General features: G+C 40.0%; 1 protein-coding gene across 18 annotated transcripts in view; it reads right to left on the bottom strand.

Moving 5' to 3' along the window:
* Positions 1–1,558: 1,558 nt before the first annotated feature.
* LOC132984745 (DNA (cytosine-5)-methyltransferase 3A-like) overlaps positions 1,559–24,384 on the bottom strand; it is a 65,592-nt gene continuing 42,766 nt past the window's right edge. For 7 of the 18 annotated variants that reach the window (XM_061051678.1, XM_061051669.1, XM_061051663.1 and 4 more), the window contains 17 exons: positions 23,035–23,238; positions 21,581–21,739; positions 20,432–20,539; positions 19,717–19,864; positions 17,932–18,075; positions 17,396–17,440; positions 16,154–16,233; positions 14,865–14,977; positions 13,670–13,853; positions 11,603–11,687; positions 10,063–10,208; positions 9,881–9,971; positions 9,530–9,678; positions 9,165–9,250; positions 8,956–9,052; positions 8,146–8,264; positions 1,559–6,886 (listed from right to left, as the gene is read on the bottom strand). In XM_061051678.1, coding sequence (XP_060907661.1) covers positions 6,745–6,886; positions 8,146–8,264; positions 8,956–9,052; positions 9,165–9,250; positions 9,530–9,678; positions 9,881–9,971; positions 10,063–10,208; positions 11,603–11,687; positions 13,670–13,853; positions 14,865–14,977; positions 16,154–16,233; positions 17,396–17,440; positions 17,932–18,075; positions 19,717–19,864; positions 20,432–20,539; positions 21,581–21,739; positions 23,035–23,238 — 2,100 coding nt within the window. In that variant the 3' untranslated portion in view covers positions 1,559–6,744. The remainder of the gene's footprint in view (positions 6,887–8,145; positions 8,265–8,955; positions 9,053–9,164; positions 9,251–9,529; positions 9,679–9,880; positions 9,972–10,062; positions 10,209–11,602; positions 11,688–13,669; positions 13,854–14,864; positions 14,978–16,153; positions 16,234–17,395; positions 17,441–17,931; positions 18,076–19,716; positions 19,865–20,431; positions 20,540–21,580; positions 21,740–23,034; positions 23,239–24,384) is intronic. The other 11 variants (XM_061051680.1, XM_061051672.1, XM_061051670.1 and 8 more) reach the window with 7 other exon arrangements.

Below are 24,384 nucleotides of genomic sequence, written 5' to 3' on the forward strand. Positions count from 1 at the left end.
GTAGACAGGGGCGTGTCTCCTGCCTCCAGATACATTATGCGGCCTTCAAATGCTATAGGAAAAATAAGTTTTAATACCTGCTGAGCTGATAATCCAATTGATTACACAAATTATGACTACCTATATGACTGAATGTAATCAATGAGGTACAGATCATTTTTTATAAATAATTAGTTTTTATAATTAAGTTTAGCTCAAGAGAAATTAAGCCTTATGGTGATAAAAACTGTATTTTACAAAATGATCACCACAGATGTAGCCTACTGACGCTGTCATTAATACTATATTAATAATATATTACAACAGCTTCTCAGTAATTTGGCAAGCATGAACATCATTGATTTATATACTCTAAGGTGTGGTCATGTAAATGTCTTCATTTTTATTCCATGTCTTATTCCTTAATATATTATTTTCTTATAGTTTCTTATATCTACCTTATCTTGTATTTGTCCTATTGTGCTGCTGAGTTGTGGCAATCTCCATTACATATCTTTTATTATAATTAACTAAAAAGTGCTCTTCAAGTTTCAAGTGAAATGAAAAGTAAACTCAAGGGTTTTTAAAAAAAGCATTTCATAACAGCATTCAAATATAATAACAATTTATCCTCCTCTAACCCTGCAGGAAGAATAGTAGAATAAGCAGAAACAAACAAAATCTCAAAGAAGATTCTTCTATCAGACATAATCCCTGATGACAAAAAGCCACTTTTTCTTTTTGTTCTTCTGCTATGTCACAAAATAAAGACAGATCAGACTAATTCCTAAAACAGGAATGAAGAATAAATCCTCTTAAGTCGCAGCACGCAGGGTTGGTATTATTTCTGACTCAACGCTCCTCAATACTGCGCTTTCACTTATTGTATAACTTTCAAGGAGCACTTGAGCCCAACAACATGGGGCTGAAGGACCCTAGAGAGGAGCCAGGGCTGGTTCCTCTTGGCAGCGTGGCCGAAATACAAGCTGTGTCCCAATCCAGGGGGAAGCATCCTTTGAAGGACCCAGCCGTAGTAGTCTGTGTAGACCTCTCAGGACGAACTAAAATGGGACGGTCTTCAGAGTATTTCCGGTTTGCATCAGCCAACTGAGGACCGCTCCTGTTGCCTGGCAACCTTGACAGCTGCACCTCAACTAAATTAAAATAACAAGCCCCACATAACTTAACATACTATATCATTTTAAGTTTCAAGTTTCAAGGCCTCATTTGATTTAAAAAATATATTTTTATGACTAGCTTTTGGAGTGAAAGTCTGCCATCTCGTTTAAAACGACCAACAACAGGGGTGTAACAAACGGGATGTCTAAATGTAGTTATTGATTTTATATTTTAGTTGATATTCACACAGAAGGTCATCTGCCGCTCTCTTCCTCAAACTTTCACAAGACGACAAACCACACTCACTAACAGACGAGGAAAACGCTGAGTGTTACTGTGTTGACTTGATGTCAGCAAAGTCAGAAAGTCACACACACACAAAGAAAAGAAAAGCTGTTAACATAGAAGAAAAAGAAACCGAAATGATCTAATTGTCATCAATGTAAATAAAAAAACAAGCTTTCACAAGAAACAGTCTCTTTTTATTCACGGTTCATTTCTTACATAGTTCAAGTACAAAGTTAAAATGCCTTTTAATTAGTTCATATTCATACAAGAGTAAAATAATAATAGTGCCTCTTCATTACTACGACAAACTTAAATACAGTCATTGTAAAGACAAACTTGATTTATACCCCTAACAATATATTTTTCTTATTTTCAGATAAAATTTTTAGCACCTTTTGAAACACCAACAGGTCCTCCTTTTTCCTAAAAGCTCATCTTTCATTTAGTCCACGAGACGAGGGTCTGAATGCGCCACAGCTTTGCATTTGTCGGTGGTGTGTGTGCGTGTGTATGTGTGTTGATAACAGTGTTGTGTGTGTGTGTTGGTGCTTGTTTGTTATTATCAGTGTGGAAAACAACGTGTCACTCAGCCTAAAAAAAAGCTGCTGATAGGCGAACAGAACCATCATCACAGAATCACCCTCCACGTTAAAATATCAACTCTGTGGCTCTCACCCTTTAGTCCGACTGCACGCTCCAACACAAGCAAGTTCAAATATCACCGCTCAACTACAGACATCTTTATTGTCTTTCAATCCTTAGAAGGAACATGTTGAATCTAAAACCTTAAATTGTATATTTCCATGGACTATGAGGAGTTGATTTCAACCAGCTTAAATGTATTAAACAGGAAAATCAACCTCACACAAGCTGCGTGTTGTAATCTATCTTTTGTCATACAGATTGACTCACGGAGAAATGTAACTAATCTTAAGTATTATCATATAATTAAAAAGTGTTGACTTTCTCTCTTTGCATGTGGCACGTTGAAGAGAGCTCTTTGTGGCCATTAAAACAGATGAGTGATGTTGTGCATGTTTTGGTTTGTCTCCTTCAGAGCTGTGTGGAGACGAGCAAAAAGTCAGATTATCTGTTATCGCCAATAAATGCGACAACTCGTGTGAAGCGTCAGAAGGTTTAACCTGCTGAGGTTGTTAACACAGCTTTTTTTTTCTATTTTTGAAAATAACGTTTCAAAAACGTTTCACTTGTTGTGAGCTGCTGTAATCCACAGGGTCGGTTTCAAACCTGGGCCGCGCGCTCTCGAAGGCTTAGGCCTCTGTACATGGGGGTGGGTGCTATGACCGCTAGGCTACTGGACCCCCCCCCCCCAATTATTTAAAGATAAGTTTGAAACCCAAACCATATCCATTTAATGATTCTGATGAAGCTGTTGTCATTTCAACTTGCTTTTGTTGGAGAGCACCCTCTAGGTCATCTGTTCAACAATTTCTTCCGGCATCCTCTGGTACTATAGAACAAGTCACTATACTAACTGTAATATATGCTTTCTCTAGCCTCCCTCTCTCCTTTTCTAGGCTGAGACTGAACTGAACTGAGCACCAACCTGGAACAGTACACACACACACGATAACAGATTATTATTGTCGTTATTATTACCATTATTATAATGATCATTACTCCCTAATCTAACATGGAATCGGAGATTACACTGACTGACTGACTGACATGCAGCACCTGGGGGTTGGGTTTCAGGGAAGAGAAAGGGGGGCGGGGGGAGGGCGGCGTTTGGGAGCACCAAGTGTCACAGGGGGATGATGTCACACCCTGCGACGCCGAGGGAAGCCTGATGTGGGCAGGCGGCTGGCAAGAACACAGTGTGTATGCATGTTTGTGTTGTAAGGGAAAGGTGAAGCGTAAAGGGCGGCACTGTGTTTCCAGCCAATGTGTGTGTGTGTTTGTTTTCTGTGTGTGTGTGTGTGTGTGTGTGTGTGTGTGTGTGTGTGTAACCTGCAAACGCACTGTAAAAAAGAGTTGTTTAAAAAGCACCTGAAGGTTGGTTGTATAAACGGAGAGTAAACATGATGGAAAAAAGTTTGAACCTGCTGGTTTATTGGTGGTTATTGTTTCCGTTTGTGCATGTTTGTGTGTGTGTGTGTGTGTGTGTGTGTTGATGTGTTTATGTGTGTCCAGTCGTTAGCTGGTATCTGAGGAAGGTCAGAGGATCGGAAGGCTTCCAGGAAAAAGATGGCCGCCTGAGGACCAAAAGCACCAGAGAATTATTTATCTAAAGACAGCCCTGTCTAAATAGACATCTACACAAGTGTCCGAGTGTCAGAGACTCAGAAACGTTTTATTGGATGACATTTTCTTTCCTCGTTTATTCCTATTTCAAGGTCACAGAGCGGCTGAGTTCATCCCAGCATGCATTGGGCAAAAGGCAGAAGAAACACCCAAGCTTGGTTATGCCATTTTTGTGTGTGTGTGATATAGACGGAGATTTATTCAGCACAATCTGATTCTGTCATAGGAAGTAGAAAACAAGCATAGTTGCTATGGTTACGGTTGTTGTTTCAGTGAATGTTGCAGCGAAAACCGTCGAACGTTTCTGATCCCTATGAAGCAAAATGGAAACATAACGGCAAGCGCTCAGACTACATCCTGGTCACTTCTTTACCAGAGGACAAACACTACAGCTGAGCCACAAGACGAGCTGTAAGAGCTGTAAAAGTTCAGGTGAAACACCTCCAACACTGAACTCCTTAAAAAGATCCAGAAATGATTCTCAGAGGAAGAGCTGCTCTGGAGGCAAAACATAATCTGGAGGAATTTAAAACATTTCAGAAGTTGAACACGAGGATTGTTTTTTAAATTAGAGTTGTTTGTCGAGGGATAGACTCCCCCGGTTTAAGAAGATGATGTGAAAAAATGATTTCATTGCTCAGCGCTGTTAGATTTGGACTTTTAATCCAGAAGTTTGGCTGAATGCGACACAGTATCAGGTGTTTAAAAAGATGATACACAATATGAGTATAACTTCATTAAAAAGATTAACTTAGCTGAAGGACACATGCTGCTATCCCTTTAAATATCTAGCACACTTAATGTTGTTGGATGGAATTCATGATCTTGAAAGGTCAACACAACCCAACACATTTCTAGAGTTTTTTTAAGGGGGAGCAATGTGTCTCTGGATTATTTAAGAATAAATTAAGTTAACATAAGGACCATTCAAAGCTTGAAATGGTGACATTTCTCACTTAAAACCTAAAGAAATTAAACTATTAAGAATGTGTGGTTCAGTGTTATGACATCGTCTCTTAAAGCTACATTAGCAGTAATCAGTTTTAAGGGCGAGATTCCTGAATTTCATGCAGACATTAACGATAACACCCGACCCTCAGCTTTGTAGCAACTTAAAGGGACACAGTACTTCTTACAAAACAGCAACTTTTAGAAAGCTACACATGTTCTCCACAACGCTTTAGATCAGAGGTAACAGTTTAGGCTTTAACATTTCTACATCTTTATTTTACGAGGATGACATCAAGTAGAAGAAATTACTTTTTAATCTTTTTTTATTTCCATGCGATCTACTCCAGTGGCAGCTGACACGAACTCAGCAGGCAAAAAAAAAAAAAGAAAAAGAAAAAGAAAAAGAAAAGGGGTCGTTTTAGCCGAACACGAGCGTGTGTCCTCCCTCTGAGCCGTTTAGGAAGGACACGGTGGAACAGCTTTGTTTTAGCACGCAACACAGAGCCTCAATAAACTCCCAGATGATAACGAGCCCTGATGCTGACCACTTTTAAATCAAATCTAAAAAAAAAAAAGATCTGATTTTAAAATGCATACCCAACACAGAAACAGCTGAGAAATAGTGTGAGGGTGTGTCTTTGATCTGATGTCACTCAAAATGTCTTTTCTTGAGTGCACATTTAAATCAATAACAATTTCTTCTTCTTATTCTAAAAACCCTTTTTATAGTTTTACAGAAATGACCATGACATCGTTTTTGATTTATTTTGTAAAGTTTTCAGTTCTTCTGCAACATTCAGCCTAAATCTGCAACGCTCTATACTTCTTTGTATTTTAGTCCTTGGGAAGATTAGCACCATCATTAGTGTTGATTTCCTTAAAAGAGTTACAGAAGTGATGCTTCTGATGATCTCTACAGGATGCTAATGTTCCTTGTTGTGGTTTAGGGTTAATTGTTTCTCTCTTCTTTGATATTTCTTGTCTTCTCAGGAAGAACATTTCTCTTCAGGTCATGAAGGTTTAATAAGATCACATATTGGGGATATATAAACGAAGGAACGAAGGAAACGATGACTTAAAACCGCTGTAGAATCCCTCAAGAAATCCTTTTTCAGTTTTTCTCTATCTTAGGTTTTCTGACGGGAAGATGAAGACATTTATTGGAAACATGTTTATTTTTAGATTAGGCGATACTAAAATAGTTTCTACCTCCAGAGCAGCTTTTACAATCTGATTTATCCGTTGTCATATTAAACATTTCTTCACAGGAATGAATCCGTTTTTTTTTCCCTCTTGCAACTCTCGACTTGATTCGACGTATAAAAAGTGTGTTTTAAACCTACGACGTGTGGCTGCCTTATTTTGCCTGGTGTTTCCTCCACCTGCTCGTCAGCATTTGGTTTAACTCAGCGATCAGCCAGAGACCGTTCAGTCCACAAGAGCACCAAAATCTTTAAAAGTGTTGTATTAAAGTTGCACCAGTTGGACTCTGTCACTGCCTGACCAGCACCATGAACGTTAAACTGGGTGTGTGTGTGTGTGTGGGTGTAAATTGAGTTCACTGTTTGGTTGAACAGCATCACTGTCACTACGTATGAAAACAGTGTGAGTGTTAGCGTTAGTTAGGTGTTAGTACTTCTGAGAGATTCATTGGTGTGTTGATGTGTTTAGTAGTTGTTAAAAAAACAGAAAACCTGGGCTTCTGGAGGTTTTGAACTCCAGCTGCAGAAGACACCAGTTTCAAGGTTGGACAGGCAGTTTGTGTGTGAAGAAATACAGTACCAATGTGTGTGTGTGTGTGTGTGTGTGTTTGGACATCTGCAAGGTAGCACCAGGGGGACTAACGTCAGCCAGTGGTCTACATGGGATCTAGGGAAGCAGTCCTTTACAGAGTGTTTGTTTGTATGTTTGAAAGTGTATGTTTGAAAGTGTGTGTTCGGTCATCTTTGACATCCTGCGTCAGCCAACCTTCATGTACGGGCTGTAACCTGTGTGTGTGTTTCTGTTGTTACTTACTGTTTATACGTCTGAGTATGTTTGAGTGTGTGTGTGTGTGTGTGTGTGTGTGTGTGTGTGTGTGTGTGTGTGTGTGAGTGTGTGTGTGTGTGTTGGAGAGAGAGAGGGTTGGTGGCGTGTGTGTGACTAGTTGCAGGCAAAGTACTCCTTGAGCGGGGCGAAGAGGTGCCTGATGACGGGGACGCTCCAGGAACGTCCCAGCAGCCTTTGCCTGGCCAGACGACTCATGTTGGACACGTCTGTGTAGTGGACAGGGAAACCAAACACCCTGGAAACACACACACACACACACACACACACACACAAAACATTCATTTATTTCAGCTTGAACCGGATGAAAGACGTCTGAAGAACAGTTGAAGACATAATTCAATAGTGGACGGACAGAGAGCTAATCACCAGCTGCTTTAATAACTGAGTGCTCGTTTGTTTTCAGGTCAGTTACACGCCTTGTTATAAGAATGTGGTGGAATGATAAACTATTGAAGTAGTGGTTTAACCTAAAGAACATTATTGTTGGCTGCACATATATTTACCTGTGGCGATGCCGTCAAACAGTGAGAGGACTCTGATTGGTTTCCTCTTAAAATTAAAATGGATGAGTTATAAACAAATGCACCCCCCTTACAGTGTGTGCAGGACATGAACTATTAAGACCCAAATGGTTTTTTTTGTACCAGGCAGTAAACATTATTATTCCCGCTTTCAAAACATTTTAATATCGGTGTGTGTGTGTGTGTGTGTGTGTGTGTGTGTGTGTGTGTGTGTGTGTGTGTGTGTGTGTGCGTGTGTGAACCCTCAAAGAACTGCGTTTATTTTGCACTTCCGCATTGTCATCATTTTTCAACACTGGAGGTTGCTGCTTGGGTGTGTTAAGTTAAAGCTCCGGTGAGGAACTTTCAGTTTGTGTCAGTTTAGCGCCCCCCTGTGGAAAAAGTGTGAACTCTTGTCCGGTGCATGCATAGGTAGAGCTTTTTGACAAAACAATTAATCCCACTTTATTTAAATATTCAAATGTATAATGCAAGCACTTCTTGTGAAACTCTGCAGTGGAAAAAGGTGTCTTTATATTTATATATATATATATATAGACAATCTTTCTGCTGTTGTTTTTTTTGGGGATTTTTTAGCTCATGAACTCATTCATTTTAATTTCAGCCTGTTTCATAACGAGCCAAAAACTCCTCACCGGGGCTTTAAACTTCTGTTGTTTTAAGAGAAGAGTCTGAATGAAGTCATTAATGTGTCAGAAATTCAGATCTGGAATTAATATCACAACTAAATTACATGTTTTTATAGAGGAGGGTGTAAAGAAATGTACGGACACGCTCAAAGTGAGAGCACAAACAATCACATAAATTAATGAAATATATACTGAGCAAATGAAGTACTAGATTGATATTCCAACAAACCAACAGATTAGAAGTACAAATGAAATCCAAACACACTTCACAAAATAATTTGAAAAACCCCACACACACACTCACAGTGGGAGAGACAGTAAACACAGACACACAGCATGCTCACCTCTCCATCTCTGTACACCAGAGGATGTCCTCCTTGCTGTCCATGTAGACGGGGAAATGCTCGTCTTTCCCCTGCTTCACAGAGTTGGAGCGTGTCGTTATCGTACGCAACTTCTCAAACTGGAATTAACATCCAGAGCCAAACACACACACACACACAAACAAACACAGACAGACACACACACACACACACACACACACACACACACACACGTAAATCCTTATTTAATCCTACAGCTGTTTAGTAATAGCAGCTTTCTATAATGCATTGAGATTTAAAGACATGTGGTACGACCAGTGGTGGCATGTAGCTAAGTACATCTGCTCAGGTGATCGGATTCAGTTCAGCTGAGAGACGCTTTGACTCCATCGCAGGAGGCAAATGTGGTACTTTTTTTTACCCGTTATGAATAAGGTTGGAGACTTAATTCGGGCTTAGTTTGTCCTGGAGAGAAAATTTACAAGCTTGATGCTTTTACTTTTGCTAAAAGCATTTGATGATTTTGCCTGACTGAAAATAAAACAATGACTTGACAGTTTAAGGAGATACATATGCCTCTGATAAACTTCATATATTTTTTCTCAAAGGAGGAATGCAAATTGTAAACAAGTTATTCTCCAATTCCCACATATCTGGAGACATTAAGTTTGTATTCTGCAAGCTCATCAAGTCAGAGTTTGACAGCGCTTAAATTCTTTCCACGTGTGACTATACAAATTCCCAAAAGTTGAATCCTGCTCACCACTGGTCACAACATTAGATACACAAGTGATAGGAAGCACATGCACACACATATACACGCTCACTCACAGATGAGGATACCTTTGCCGTGCGTCCGTGTTCAAGACACTCCTGTAGGTCCAGTTTGTCGTTCGTCATGGGCGCTAGAGGTCTGAAATCACAAATGCTGGAGGTAAAAAAAAAAGCTTAAAAGAAGGTCGAAGGCATCTTTAAATTCAACTTTTATATGAATGAAATAGTTCAGAATTGTAGCGAGTGTGTATGTGTGTTTGAATCACCTGGACATGCCGGGCAGGTTTCCCCAAAAATAGCGAGCGCGGTGGGCAGCGGAGACCTCCTTGGCATCGATCATAACGGGGTTACACTGAGGAGAAACAGCAGGGTTAGGTCTTTTCCTTCACTGTATTCAAACATTTTCTGTCAGAGAAAAAGACTCCTGTTAGCATGGTAAGAGCAGCGTAACATGAGAGAGTCTTTAACTCTGAGCTACAAACTTTGAAATATTGTAAAGTATGTAATAAATGTAGCACACAATAAAACAAAGCATTACAAGCAGGACCTGAAGAACTCTGTTTAACAAAAGAAAAGACTGGGCGTGAATAAACATTTATCATGAGACGTTGTAATGATTTGGTCATCGTACCTCTAAAAAGCGGGAGATGTCCCGTTTGTCACTGACTCCCATAGCAACCACGTTCTCAAACAGCCAGAAGAACGGCCGCCCGTCGCCCGGCTTCGGTCGAGCCTCGTGCAGCAGGCGGTAAAACTCAAAAAACAAGCGTCCTGTTCCCTCTGCAGGGGAGAGAGAGAGAGAGAGCTCAGCCTCCATATTTCATTGCTCAAGAAGAGTTAAATCAAAAGTGGATAAAGATTTGATACCTCTCATAGGATATATTTTGTATTAGTTCCCTTTCTTTGTTAGTTACATTCTGTCATGAAAACTCCTGTACACTAGGGGGAGCCCCAACAGATTCAAAGAGAAAGAGCACGGTACCATAGAGGCCTTTCCGTGCTGGATTGACTATGGAGAGGTCGTTGCAGGGGCTTCCTCCGATCACCAGGTCAAACGGTCCCCACTCTTCAATCTTCAAGAGCGCAACATAGCACGAGTTAGCATCGCCCGCAGAGTTACAAAAACAACAGTAACCGTAGAGACAAAGCATGACTGTCACTCACATGTTTGTGCGTCACGTTGCGTACATCGCCCACGTACATGATGCGACCCTGGTGGCGGACCATGCCGACTGTGATGGAGTCTTCACACACCTCAGACGCCACGTACTTGTCAACCTGAATGCCCAGATCCTTCAGCACCAACAGACCTGAGAGCAACAAACACGTACACACAAACACAAACATCATTCGTTTGTTTTGACTGAGCGGTTAACCCCTCAAAGGGAGAGCAAACACGACTTTGGTAGAGATGGAAATCTGCAGAATGAGTCGGATGAAAATCCTTCACTGATACAATGAGGACTTAAATGTTCATTTTCCTCAAGACTAGTGGAGCATTGTGCAGTATAAGTGTTTCTGTTACAGTTTCATACACAGCCATGAAAGAAGGAGAGAAAAACTCCTTTATTAATTACTCCCTGTCTTGTTATTTTCTTTGTTTTTATTTACACATTTTGGGGATTTTTTAGATTGTTGGCCTGACAAACTATGTTGAGAAATCACTCTCTCACTTTACTGTAAGTCATCGGAGCTTGTGCTAACATCTGCAACTTTTCTTTCATTTAAAAACAAACAAACAGATAAAGAGTTATTTGAAGAAAGGAAAGATTAAAAGTCTGTTGGCATTTGAGCAGCCATTATGTGTGACAGTCAACCTATAGGACGGCATATAATTTGTAGTGATAGTAAGAAGTGGGGGGATGGAGAATATCATCAAATTTGTTCAGCCTAATGACCAACTAAAGGAGACTTTGATGTTGAACAGGCATTTATAGAGTTATCTTTCACTGCTATTTTATGCTATTTTAATTCATTTTATTATTTTATGTCTTGTTCTGCTGTAAAGCACTTTGAGCTGAAATAAATATCTGAAAGGTGCTATACAAATAAAGCTTATTATTATTATTATTATTAGACATAGGTACACAGATGCTGAGAAAGCTAACATGCAGATGAAAGTAGAAGGTTTGCATGTACAATGTTTCCCTTCTTGGTTGAGCACTCTGGCATGCCATCCTGTAAACTTGGTGCTTATATGTTTGTCTGTCTATTAAATTCCTATTTAATGTATATTTCTGATATATATTCATGCTTATATCATCTGTATAAGAGCAACTTCCACATCTAAATTCCCTCAGAGAGATAAATGATGTATTTCTGATTCTGATTCACTTTTGCACAGCTGAGGATGATGGGAAGGTCATTAGCTTTGCAGGTTTTTTGATCACAAACCAAAGATAAGTAGATATATTAAAATAATGATGCTAACTGGAATCAGAGAGACATTATTTTTTTTATAACACTGACCGGCAATGAATGCAAGAGGTCGAACAGATTTTAAACTAAAAGCAACAAACGCCAACCACATAGAGCAATTAAAAGTGCTTAACAAAGTGTGGTAAAGATGTTCATTAGAGTTGATGCCATAGACTGCGGTAAGCAGTGGATGTAGCCTTGGCTACAAAGAATGTGGTGGAATGATAAACTATTGAAGTAGTGGTTTAACCTAAAGAACATTATTGTTGGCTGCACGTATATTTACCTGTGGCGATGCCGTCAAACAGTGAGAGGACTCTGATTGGTTTCCTCTTCTCTGCAGCGACTGGAGGATACAACCTGGCTGGCTCCTAAAAGAGATTCAAAAGAAAGAAGGAAAAGATTTTAAAAAACAACATCCGACATTCGTTTAGTTTTACAGAAATAGGAGCGAGAAAGAAACTTAAAAAAATGGCTTCATCTGGCTTAAGAGCTTCAATAATTGAATGAGAACATGGTGTGTTTTGATCTGTATTAGCCTTCATTGATAATTAAAATGTGATAATCCCCGGGGGGGCAGAGGCCTCGCTAACCCCGACACATTAAAGATTCCCATTTAACGGTGATGGGTTTGAACCCATTTGTCTGGGAGGGCGTGGAGAGCAGATCAGTTACAGGATGTCTCATGGTGAAATGTACTTAGAGCATGAAGTCCGTCCTGATAAATGATAACTGTGTAGATGTTAGAGGCATCGGGCTCGTTTGTGAGAGAGAGAGAGAGAGAGAGAGAGAGTGAGAGAGAGAGAGAGAGAGAGAGAGAGAGAGAGAGAGAGGGGGAAAGAGAGAGAGAGAGTGAGAGAGAAAGAGAGAGAGAGAGACAGAGAGAGAGAGAGAGTGAGAGAGAAAGAGAGAGAGAGACAGAGAGAGAGAGAGTGAGAGAGAGAGAGAGAGAGAGAGAGAGAGAGAGAGAGAGAGAGAGAGAGAGGGAAAGAGAGAGAGAGAGTGAGAGAGAAAGAGAGAGAGAGAGACAGAGAGAGAGAGAGGGAAAGAGAGAGAGAGAGAGACAGAGAGAGAGAGGGAAAGAGAGAGAAAGGGAAAGAGAGAGAGAGAGAGAGAGGGGGAGAGAGAGTGAGAGAGAGAGAGAGACAGAGAGAGAGAGAGAGGGAGAGAGAAAGAGAGAGAGAGAGAGACAGAGAGAGAGAGAGAGGGAAAGAGAGAGAGAGAGAGACAGAGAGAGAGAGGGAAAGAGAGAGAAAGGGAAAGAGAGAGAGAGAGAGAGAGGGGGAGAGAGAGTGAGAGAGAGAGAGAGACAGAGAGAGAGAGGGAAAGAGAGAGAGAGAGAGAGAGACAGAGAGAGAGAGAGAGAGAGAGAGAGAGAGAGAGAGGGGGAAATGACATGCAGTGAAAGGAGCCGCAGGTTGGAATTGAACCTGAGCCGTCCCCTTTGAGGACTATAGCCTCTGTACATGGGATGCACTTACTAACGCTGGCCTATAATGGTTATTTGAAAAGTCTTCCCGTCAGGTCAATAACTTGGACGACGATCCTGCATGGCGTACACTTTACTGAAAGTGTTGCTTGGCCTACAGCGTTAACGATCACTAACGCAGCAATTAGACGCTCCTTTTAACACATGTGCAGAGTGGAACAAACACTTTGCTTCCTCCTGTGAGTTTTATTATTGGACGCTTTTCCTTCACAAGCTCCTGTGCAGTTTGAGACTCTTAATAGAGTATCATATTAATGTATCCAAGACACAGTAAATATCACAACTTTACCAGCTACTAGAGTAAAGAAACTGAATCATTAATATATTCTTTATATCCAGACGTTATTATTATATGTGATTCTGAAAAGAGTCATTTTGCATCAAAACCACAATTTTTTTTATTAGTAGTAGTAATAATAATTTATTTTTTTATAAAGTACGGTGTTGATTTTGAAGGATTTTTTTAATAAGATTTATTTTTGGGGCTTTCTATGCTCACATTTCAGAGACAGGACAGTGGAGTAAGAAACCTGGGAGAGAGAGAGAGAGAGGAACGACCCGCGGGAGAGGAGCCACAGTCCTGACCTGAACCCGGGTCTGCCCGCCCTCGAGGACCACAGCCTCTAGACACGGGGCCAACCCACCGGCGCCCCTTATTTGTATTTTAAACTTTCTCTCTCCCCATAAATCAGTTCGTTTATATAACACTATTATTATTTATGTTTTATCCGTGTTGATTTAGTTCACCATGAAACTTTGTGGAAGGGAAATACAATCACACTGATCCCGTTCACTGAATGACCTGTAAAGGTATGCGCAGGCGTTACCCACGAAGAGATGAACGTAAACAAAGGCGACACCTACAAATTCCTGTTCGTGGTTGTTTGCAAAGAAGTGCTGTAGTCTGCAGGGCCAGTCGTCGCGTCGCCGCAACAACCCGTAGGAGCCCCGGGAGCCGCACATGTAACAGTTCCAGGGGTCTTCTTGAATGGCTGCTGCCGCCGAGCCGGTTCCGACCAGCAGGTCCACACACTCCACACAGAAACACCTGCAGGGACACAATCACACATCAGGCAGGTTAAATGTAATGAAACGTGTGTGTCTATTTATTCTTTTATATAGTGCTTTATATCAATTCAAATCTTAACATTATTGTATTGTCTTTTTTATCCTACAATTTTAAATATTCTTCTCCTATGTATTAATTTTAATATCTTATTGCTTTTATGTGTCATATTTAATTTTTTCATTTTTATACATATTTTTTAATTGTTATTGGTGTGCATTAGTCTCTCAGTGATTTTATAAACTACTTTTTTGTCAATAACTTTTGTGCACTCTTGTAAAGCACTTTCAACTGCAATTTAATTTGTCTGAAAGGTGCTTTATAAATAAAGTTTGATTGATTGATGAAGCAGACGTTTCTTTACCGCCTTCTACAAATCAGCAGAAGTTGGAAAAATAGCAGAGAGAGAGAGAGGTCTTTTACCTGCTCTTTAGTGAAGTGTAGAGACAACATTTGTTATGAATTGGCGCTTTACAAAAAAAAGATTGTTTGACTGACTGAATGTGTTTTCAGAATATTGAGATATAGAGTGAGTTGTTACATATTTAAAGACACTGACTCATATCAATGTCTTATTTTTGTATTCATATATTTCATATATTCATGCTAATACTTCTGTTATTTTATGTTCATGATATCAAATACAGGATTTGTGTGTAACTCAGTGTATTAACAAACACTGTGCTGGATCAACATGCTCCTTCAACGCCTGCATGACTCCTCCCAGCATCCACAGAGTTGAACTGGTTCATGTTTGAAGCGATTAAATCAGAGGTTTGATGCCAAGCTAAACTTTATATCTGCATAAGTAAATCTGCTGCACACTAGTTGGCTTACTAAACGACCAATAAACGGAGTCATCTATCCATTGGACATTCATGGTTCAATTGTTTATTCTGATGTGAAATCTAAAACCTCGTCCTGGCCACAAAGGGAGCACAAACGCCGCTCGCCAATCCCAAAATAAACAGTAGAAGCTGTGCGTGTACTGACCTACAGCAGTTGTTGTTGCCACACATGAGCACTTCCCTGCCTCCGCAGCAGATGGTGCAGTAGGACTGGTATCCGTCGTCGTCGTACTGGTACGCACACTCCAGGAAGGAGTTCTGCCACAGACACAGAGCAGAGTCAGCAGAAGGCAGAGAAAGAGTTTCTTTGTTTTTACACCGTGTCGAAATCTTGTGTTTACGATCATCTTTGATCACATTTTGTTTTTGTATCCGGCTTATCAACCATTTAGACTTCCCAAGCATCTTATTAAGTCTTTATTATATCTTAACTGCCTTCAAAACCGATCGAACAGAAGAACTTCTACACATTTTCTGGTTCCATCTCTCCAGGTTCTCATCCTGAATAGAACATATTCAGTTAAAAATGTTGGTGTAGCAAAGTAAGCAAGTTGAGGACGTCACCATCAGGTTTTGGGACATATCTAATTTTATTTTAGGGGAAAAGAAGGATAATCTGAGTATTGACTTAATGAAAATGTTGTTTGTAGTCAGAGTCTGAACACAGAAGTGTTCTGGAGCTTGTATCTGAGGACATTATTATGATCTATTTTATTATTTTCCTATCACTATGTTATATCATTTGTATAAACATGTCAGTTAGTTCACATATACAGGTGTTTTTTTTTTTTGCATTGGTAAAGGAAGAATGTGCAATTTTTGATCCAGTAGATGTCGCCCTTGAGCACCAGCATGAAACCAAAACAAACTGCTGTTTGGTGACACCGCGGCTCTCCTCCAGTGACACACCTCCAACCCCTCACATGAAGGAGTTATAAATTGGACAGTACCATAACTAAGAACTAAAGACACTGACGTGACATCCAAATAAGCAGTGAGAATGTTATTCTTCTTTTCTCTAGTCCTTGATTAAAACAGCTTTATACTCCTGTCCATGTAAACATGATGTAACCACGGCTCTGACAACAGAACAGCTGGAGGGACTCATGCTTCTCACTCGTTGTAGACAGTCATGACTCAGAGATATTCACAGAGGATATACTTGATTTCTTCTATATTTATGTGTATAATGTCGCTCATTCTTCCTTTAAGCAGTATACTTTCTGATGTTATCATGGGATGGGCGATGCTGGAGTATCTACATGTAATAGTTTAAATGTGACTAAAATAGATTAAACAAATATTTACTTAAAAAAAACAACTCAGTTATGTAAAATGAACCTCCATAATTATAGTATCATCTTTCTACAATCCCATAATAATCAAATCATTGCACACACACATGAAGGAAGATTTCTGTGGAAGGTTTCTTACTTTGCAGCCCTGACACATCGCTCCCCCGAAGAGAGGATGCTCCAGAGAGACGTTGAGACTTCCACAGGAGATGCAGATATCTAAACAAACACAGACAGCACAATACAACACTCTGTTTATCTCAGTTATAGGTACAGGTGAGGCGTTTACTGCCGGTTAGGCCCCGAACAACAACAATCTACTGTGTGATCAATAACCATGATTTGGCCAGGCGCAGTGATTCATAACGTTAACATATTTACTTTCCAGGTCATAATCTATTTTGGAAGCCCGAGCCCTCACAGCGGTCCAGCGGTGAAGGATTATTGTGGGTGTTGCCGCAGAAATGAGTCGGCTGGATGACACAACATGTTAACAAGAAGTGGAATTGGATTTCAGAGACACACTGACTGAACCCGAAGCTTGATTTAAGGTTTAATTTTTTTAGTGGGACTCTTCAGAGTATCAGCTGAGTCTGTAAAAAAAAAAAATGACCCTAAATGACCAAATGTGTATAAAACAGGAACAAACAAAGCAACGGATTATTCAATTATAGCTCAGTAAGCCACTTTGTTTACTTTCAAGATGTAACCAAAGTTTTATCCTGTATTGGCAGCAGTTGTAAAAAAAAACTCTTTAAGTATTGCAATGATCATCTAGCAAAATCATGTTTAAGCTCTTTATTGCCTTTATTACATTTTGTTGTCACATTTTTTGAAACTCCATTTAAAGAGATATTTTATGAGCTTCTGGTCGGTCGTTGGGCAGGTGACTAAAATTATGTAAAAACATTTCTGAAGGCAAAAGACATACGTACAGTCCATCCCCTTAAAGACATCACTTTTTTATTCATTTTGACATACTTCATCAATCCCTGAGGGGAAATTCTGGTTTACACTCTGTTACTTAGAGACATGCTTCTCACACACACACACACAGTCTGAATCTCTCACATGCACAAACAGGACCTGTGGACATGCATTAGTGGAGAGATGTCAGAGTGGGGCTGATACACACTGCCATACAGGGAGTGCATCAGAGTGGTCGGGCACCTTGCTGAAGGGCACCTTGGCAGTACTCGGGAAGTGCCCTGACACCTCTCCAGCTACCAGACCAGCTTTCTTATTTTAGTCAGCACCAGGAGAACAGGTGACCCTCCGCTTCCAGACCCAAGTCCCTTCAGACTGAGCTACTGCTGTAGATTTAATACAACAGTCCAAGTCTACAATCAGAAATGATGCTTGAAATATATTCAGACTTTACCTTCTATGTTCCTGGTCTTCTTTTTGACTTCCTGTATGAGTCTCTCTGAAATAAAACAAAGACAAACAAAAGATCCTATCACCATTTTGAACTTATAAACATACAAACACATCAAAGAAAATACACACTGTATATATAGTTCCTTCAAAAGTATTGAGCTTTGAAATATCATATTTGACAGATTTAGGTATAAAATATGTTTTTATTTACAAATTGATTTTAGCTCACACATCATTCAGAGGGGTTTCGCTGACTGATCAAAGCATAAATGTTAAATGTCAATGAAGTCTAAAAAGTTGACCTGATTTATGTGATCAAAGGCAAAATCAGGCCTTCGTGCAGCAGAGTAACTCAGTTTAATACTGGTCGTAAATAACCTAAAAGCTTCGATCGAGAAGTAATGTTTGATATTTATTTCCACATATTCCCTAAATGGGAGAGCTCACTCGCTCCTCCACTTGCAGACAGACAGTTTTTAAACAGATAATCGAGTTAAGGTTAACGGTTTATTTTGAATATGTGCGGCTCCAGCTCACCTCTGGTCCCTTCATCGATCACCTCTCTGATCTTTGCTTTCTCAGCTGAGTTCTTGCGCGGTTTCTTGGCAGGTGGAGGCGTGTACGCCGCCTCAGGTTCTGCCCACATCTCTGGATACATTTCCTTATATGTATTTTGTTCTCCTACGGGAAGGAAGGCAGTTTGTTATTTTTAATCATATGGCTGCGGAGTCACTCGTTGAAGCTTCTGCGGACTTTGGTTTCCAACACACACTACAAACTAAGTACCTGGCATTGTATCGGTGTGCTGATGCTTACAAGCTCTTCATTTTCTGCGTGTACTAGTTAGTTTGTGAGCAATCAGCATCTACAGCCTGACGTGATGTGATTTGGAGGGTGATATTTTACTCATTTTGAAAGTTAAACCTACAGTGATTAAAGAAAAAAAGCAGCCTATGTGAGGACATTTGAAACAGAAAAAAACTGGGAGCTTGTCTTTGTGAAAGATACTCAGAAGGCTTCATTGTCACATAAATATCTGACTTAAAGAATATTAAACATTATTGCCCAGTAACTAACTATTTAAATGCAGATAACTGTCTGTTCAGCTGTTTATTCTCTGCTACACGTGCTGCAGACAGTGCTGAGAGCGTGATCAACAATGGAGCAAGAGGAGCCTCTGCTGGACAAACTATGTAATGACACATTGTTTTATGCATTTTATATTCTCTAAAGAAAGAATCACATTGGTTCATATCAGAATATAAACATGCCAACGCAGGTTTATCTGTAATAGGCCCATTTAAATCAGATTATATCAGCCAATAAATATATGGGACAAACCAAAATAATCACAGAAAATTGATTCGCTCCGTGTAACGCTGATGCAGCTGCAAGTTAACTCGTTTTTTCCACAGAAAGCCCTCCAGTACTTTAAGTGAAGTGGCGCCGGAGAGGCTCAAACGAGTCGAGTGCAACACTCACAGAAACCTGGAGGAGAGATTATCGGAGGATGTGTGCCGTTATCTCCGTGTGGAGACCTTTATCTCGTCCTCTCTGTATCGACCCAGCAGCCTCGGTTCGGCAGTTCAGAACAGCTACAGCTTTATACACTTCTTTAATCAAACGCTCCGCTTGAACTCAGGATTATTAAAGATACAGCAGCACAGGATCCACTGTGGTTTTTTTATGCGATGGTGTATTGCTTTTGTTTGTTTTCTGCTCTTTAAAGGGTGTTCATCTCTATGAGACTTTACAGCTATCATCTCAAGGTGAGCTACAGGAAAATCGTACAATAAGTCATTTTTGCAACTTTTTTTGATTTGGGTTTTTAGATTTATTTTGGGGCTTTTACCTTTATTTAGACGGGACAGTGGATAGAGTAGGAAATCACGAGAAGAGAGAGAGTACGGGACATGTGGGAAAGGATCCACAGGTCAGACGTGAACCTGCTTGGAGGGCTATAGCCTCCGTACACAGGGGCTCGGACCTACCCGCTAGGCCATCTGCGGCCCACAGAAACATGTTTCTGCTTATACGCCTTCTACAGATACACACAATAAAAGAGGACAGAGGAAAAAAATATATCTCACAATATCTTACATTAAGAAAAAGTGTGTTATAATTTTTCTTTTTATGAAAAAAAAAAGGGTATAAAAAAAAAGTATAACACACTTCCTCTTAATATTTTCTCAGGAGCACAAACAGGCAGGCATCATTGACACCAGCCAGTAAGGACATGTACTTAGCTGCACGCTGAGATATAAAAGTCATACAGTAGCTTCTGACTCTCCAGGAAACATGACGTTATGGAAGAGTGTTTACCCTCTGGAGGGTCCAGTGATTGTGGACCGCTGGGTAAGAAGCCGGTCATGGCCCACTCGATCATCTGTCTGGTTTGAACCTCCACGCCCTCTGCTTCATCGCTCGTGTCACAGGAAGGAACTGGCCTACCCGCCCGAACACTGGCCACCTAGATACAGAATAAACACACACACAAACAAAGTCCACTTAAAAAAAACAATTTAAAAAAAAAGTCGCCTTTGACATGGCTCTCACACACTTTACAAACAGTCACTGAAGAAGGATAAATAAGGTAATTATGGCCGCACTTGAAATAGCAAAGTATCAAACATGTAAACGCTTCAGTACAAATCCACTCGCTGCTTGTTTACACTTTTATGGAAGCTTGAGTGAATTATAACCGAGTGTGACGCCGTCGACACAGTCAATGTGTTCTGTGTTACTAACGAGAGAAATGAAGCATTGCTGGATTGAAAAATGACCTACATACAATTGAGATTGAAACTATTAAACCCACATGTTGCCTTTTATAAATTGTGGGCAGAGCTTAATGTGAGCACCTCCTCCACAAATACAAAAAATCTCTAGATCTTGTTACATGAGAAAGCGACGAGTAAAACATGAACTTGCGGACATGTACATTTAAATAGTGGAGTATTGGATGAGATATAGTAGGAGGCCAAAGCGATGACAGATATCCACACACTGACTGACATTAAAGTGGTGGGTTTGTTACCTGCAGAGCCTCGAAGATGGCTTTCCGGTACATGGACTGTTTGTTGTAGGTGGGCTGGTGGAAGGCAGATGAGAAAGAGCTCAGAGGCATCAGCTTCTCCACACAAACCTGCGAAACAAAACAACAGACGGATAAAAACAGCGTCATCAAACCTCTGGAGAAAACACAGGTAAACATCAGATTCTCAATGAGGCCTTGAAGATCCTCAAAAAAATAAAAGGGATTTTTTTTCTGAGTCACAGTAAGTTTGGATATTTTTTGGTAAAAATAAAAATCAGGAGGATTTGGTGCTTTTTGTCTATCATTTATTTATTTATTCAACCAGGAAAAGTCTCATGGAGATTAAGAATCTCTTTTACAACAATTAACATAAATAAAGGAATCACAAAATATATGAACCATTCATTAAAATGAGTCATAAATCATCAACAAGGCGATCAAAAAGGGCAATACGAGTTAGTTAAAACATCTACAGTCAGATATACCCGCGCCTCCAGATCATTAAGAAGACCTTCAACAACATCTAAGGAAACCAGCTCCTGAAGATTTAAAGTATCTTGAAACCTGTTCCAAGAAGAGGGAGCAGCATACTTAAACCCTTTTAGCCAACTCAGTACAGGGAAGTTAAAAGGTATAAATCCTGGGAGGGAAGATGGTAACTTCCAGTACTTCTTTGAAGTATGTAGCTCCGTAACCATTTGTCTCAGTAAATGCTACATTTAGAAAAGTCAAAAAAAAAAAGGGAAGAAACTCTGATTTAAATTCTGATTGTATTCAAATCAAAGATAGTTTCCAGTTGCTAAATTTACTGCTAAGCAATAACTGAGTGTTGAACCAACAGGAACAAACTTGTGATGCTGATAATCGTGGAGTAAAATTTTATTTGAAAGCTTACGAGCTCCTTATCTGGGACAGCGATCTGCTGGATAATTATACATTAACTACTTGGGCTAATAAAGACATTAAGCGACGACATTAAAGCTGAGTGACTTTCTTTAAATTGCAGCTATAACAACAACAGCTGTCTCTTTTTCTCACCCCCTCCTCGGGGAAGGACTCTGCGTCTAATTTTAGAGCTACCTGATGAGACTCCGCTGGGGATTGAAACAACACCACAAACAAGGAGATTTGCTCGGTGCAGAAACTCACCACGGAGAACTTCCCGTCTCCAAACCACATCACCCAGCGAGTCCCGTCTGCCGCTCGACTTCGGCCGCTCATCCACCAGGAGACGATCCTGCCGGGCCACCAGGAGAAGCCGCGCAGCTTTCCGAACACCAGCATGCCGATGCCAAAACCCCGGCCGTCCTGGTAACACGCAGAGAAAGACTCTAAGCGGCACTCAAATTAACGTTTTGTACACATTGAATGACATGCATCACGAAGATTAGACATCTGCTTTGTAGTTTCTAAGTTTGGCTCCCAAAACAACACTACTGATGTACAATATTCAATACTTAATTTACCACATCGTTTCAAACTAAGAGCGTTTACATTTAATGTTAGTATCTGTAAAGTTCGATTTAATCAGGGACAATAAATTCAGGCAGAACTGTAAAATAAAGGTACTGAAAATGGTCATTTACAGTCATTGAATGTTTAATAGGAAACTTTTTGAGCTGGAGGAGGGGGGTAATTTAAAAATAGGATTTACAAAAGGTTAAGTGTGGTTGCGTGAGGTACTTGTCAATAGTAAGTGTATTTGTCACAGGAGATGCCGGTCAGCTCGGCTCCTTTATTGAAAAACTGGTCAAAGTACCGGCATGGAGGCTCGTCTACAAAGTGCTGCAGAGAGCGCCCTGTTTGACCCTGTTATTAAACTAGTGTTTAAGAAAAACCAATGTTGAGTAAAACTTACTAACAAACTCTCTCTCTTTCTTTCAAAGTTATATTTCTTTTGGTGATTTTTGCCTTTATTAGCTAGAAGAGAGACAGGAAGTGTTGGGAGTAGAGAGTAGGAGATGACATGCAGAAAAAGGGCCGAGGGCGGACTCGAACCCACAGCAGCTGCGACGAGAACCACAGCCTCTTGCTGTTTTTAATTATTAAAAAGTATGAGAAGGAAAAGCAATAGCTGAGAATATGAAACACCTCACCTAAGTTTATTTTTTAACCCTTAAACTTCCTCATAGTCACCTGGTAAACATCTATTAGTTATGTTTATTCAGCACAGAATACATTTCCTGATTTTGTGCTTTTAACAAAACTCTGACTGAGAAACGGTAACACCTTTAATTCATTTAATTAGACATTAGTATTCAGATCTTCAACAGCAACATGTATTGGCTCAGTGTCTAAAAGTTTCTTAATCTTTGAGCTCGTAGAAAGTTAGAAGAAAGAGAAAAGAAAGTTAAGCAATAAGGCACAAAAATACATTTTAAATGTCTGCACAGCATTAAAGTGCACTTATTATTACTTTGTGTGCACAAGAATAAAATGTGTATATATGTGTGACATTCAGCAGATGATCTCCAAAAGTTAGTTTTACAATTATTCCTTCAAAATAAAACGCACATGTTCAAGATGACTCTGCTTTTTTATTTGTTATTTCAGAGAAAACACGATCGGGTCAGTCTTTCTTAAACCATCATGAATAATTTTACCTGGCTCTCTACTTCGCTGGGTGTGGCCTGTTCTCCCCTGGCAACCGGTTCCGGTGTCACGGCAACTGTCGGAGAGGCGGGGTCAGTGTGTTGCTGCGAAGGAGGAGGGGCGGGGCTGGCGGGCTTGTCCTCTTTTAGGAAGTCACCCTCCGATAGGTCGTCCATCATGCTCATCTCTGCCTCTCGGTATGCCCGTCGCTCGGCCTGTGAAGGAAGAGACCAGAACTAAGCAACAAGTAACCAGAGATCATCTGAGAGCCTTTTTTAAATAAAACTCCACCATGTTTCCTCCTCACATTAAGTCTGAATCTATCGGTGAAGTTAAACACAGAACAAAACAATAAAAGGCTACAGCAGCAGGATTACCCTGGGACCAGCACTTAAGTTTGATTAACTGTAAACACACTGAAATTAAACTGTGCCTTGCTTTCATTTGTAGCAGTGATTATTTAGTCTGCACTTTGGAAATGATTTCTTAAATAAACTCGTTGGTATTTTGACCTCCTCTGTGCATAATTACAGTTTCAAACAAACACAATGTCCTCGTCCGACTGTTGACTCCTGCACTTTGTGAGATTTTCCAACACCAAGTGAACACAGTTCAACATTTTAAGGTCGACCTTCTGTCAAATTTTCCTTTTGGAGGAAATGCATCCAGATCCGCTTCACAGCCTCTAAGAATTACTTACAATAAGAGATTACTTATTGTACTTTTAACACGTAAAAAATGTAAGATTGACATAAATTTCTCAGATTTAGAAACTGTGAACCCGCTCTTAAAAAAACATACTGTGTTTAGTGGTTTACTTGTTTATCAAAGCGTCATGTGGCATGTGCAATATCGTTAAAAGGTCACCATAATGCAGACTTAATGAGAGAGAGAGAGGATGGATCAGGTTCTACCAAAAAAAAAAAAAAATGTTATTCCAACTCTAGAAGACTAAAAGTGTAATTACGGGGTCGCAAATGAGAATATAGATCATCAATATAGAGTTTAAAGAATGACATCAACAGCACTCGGCTGCAAAAAACAACTTAAGGTTCAAATTAGACATGAGACGTCGCACCTCAAGCGGACATTTCACACTCTCTCTCGCTCTCTCTCTCTCTGGTCACCTGTAGAGCACACAGATGCTTTTTGCAACACTTATACGAGCGGTGAACAGCGAGGGCAGATCGTCCACTTGTATCCATCTTACTAAGAAAATATATAAAACAGAAGGCTACTTAGACATCATAAATATAACAATATACGTAGAAACTAAAGAATGTGTTTGAGAATATGGATCACTGAGTGCAAAAAACCCCCGACAAAGATCAGTCGACGACAGGCAAAATCTGACAAATCAG

The sequence above is a fragment of the Labrus mixtus genome, chromosome 12 (genome assembly GCF_963584025.1).
Source record: "Labrus mixtus chromosome 12, fLabMix1.1, whole genome shotgun sequence".
In the NCBI taxonomy this organism is placed as follows: Eukaryota; Metazoa; Chordata; class Actinopteri; order Labriformes; family Labridae; genus Labrus; species Labrus mixtus.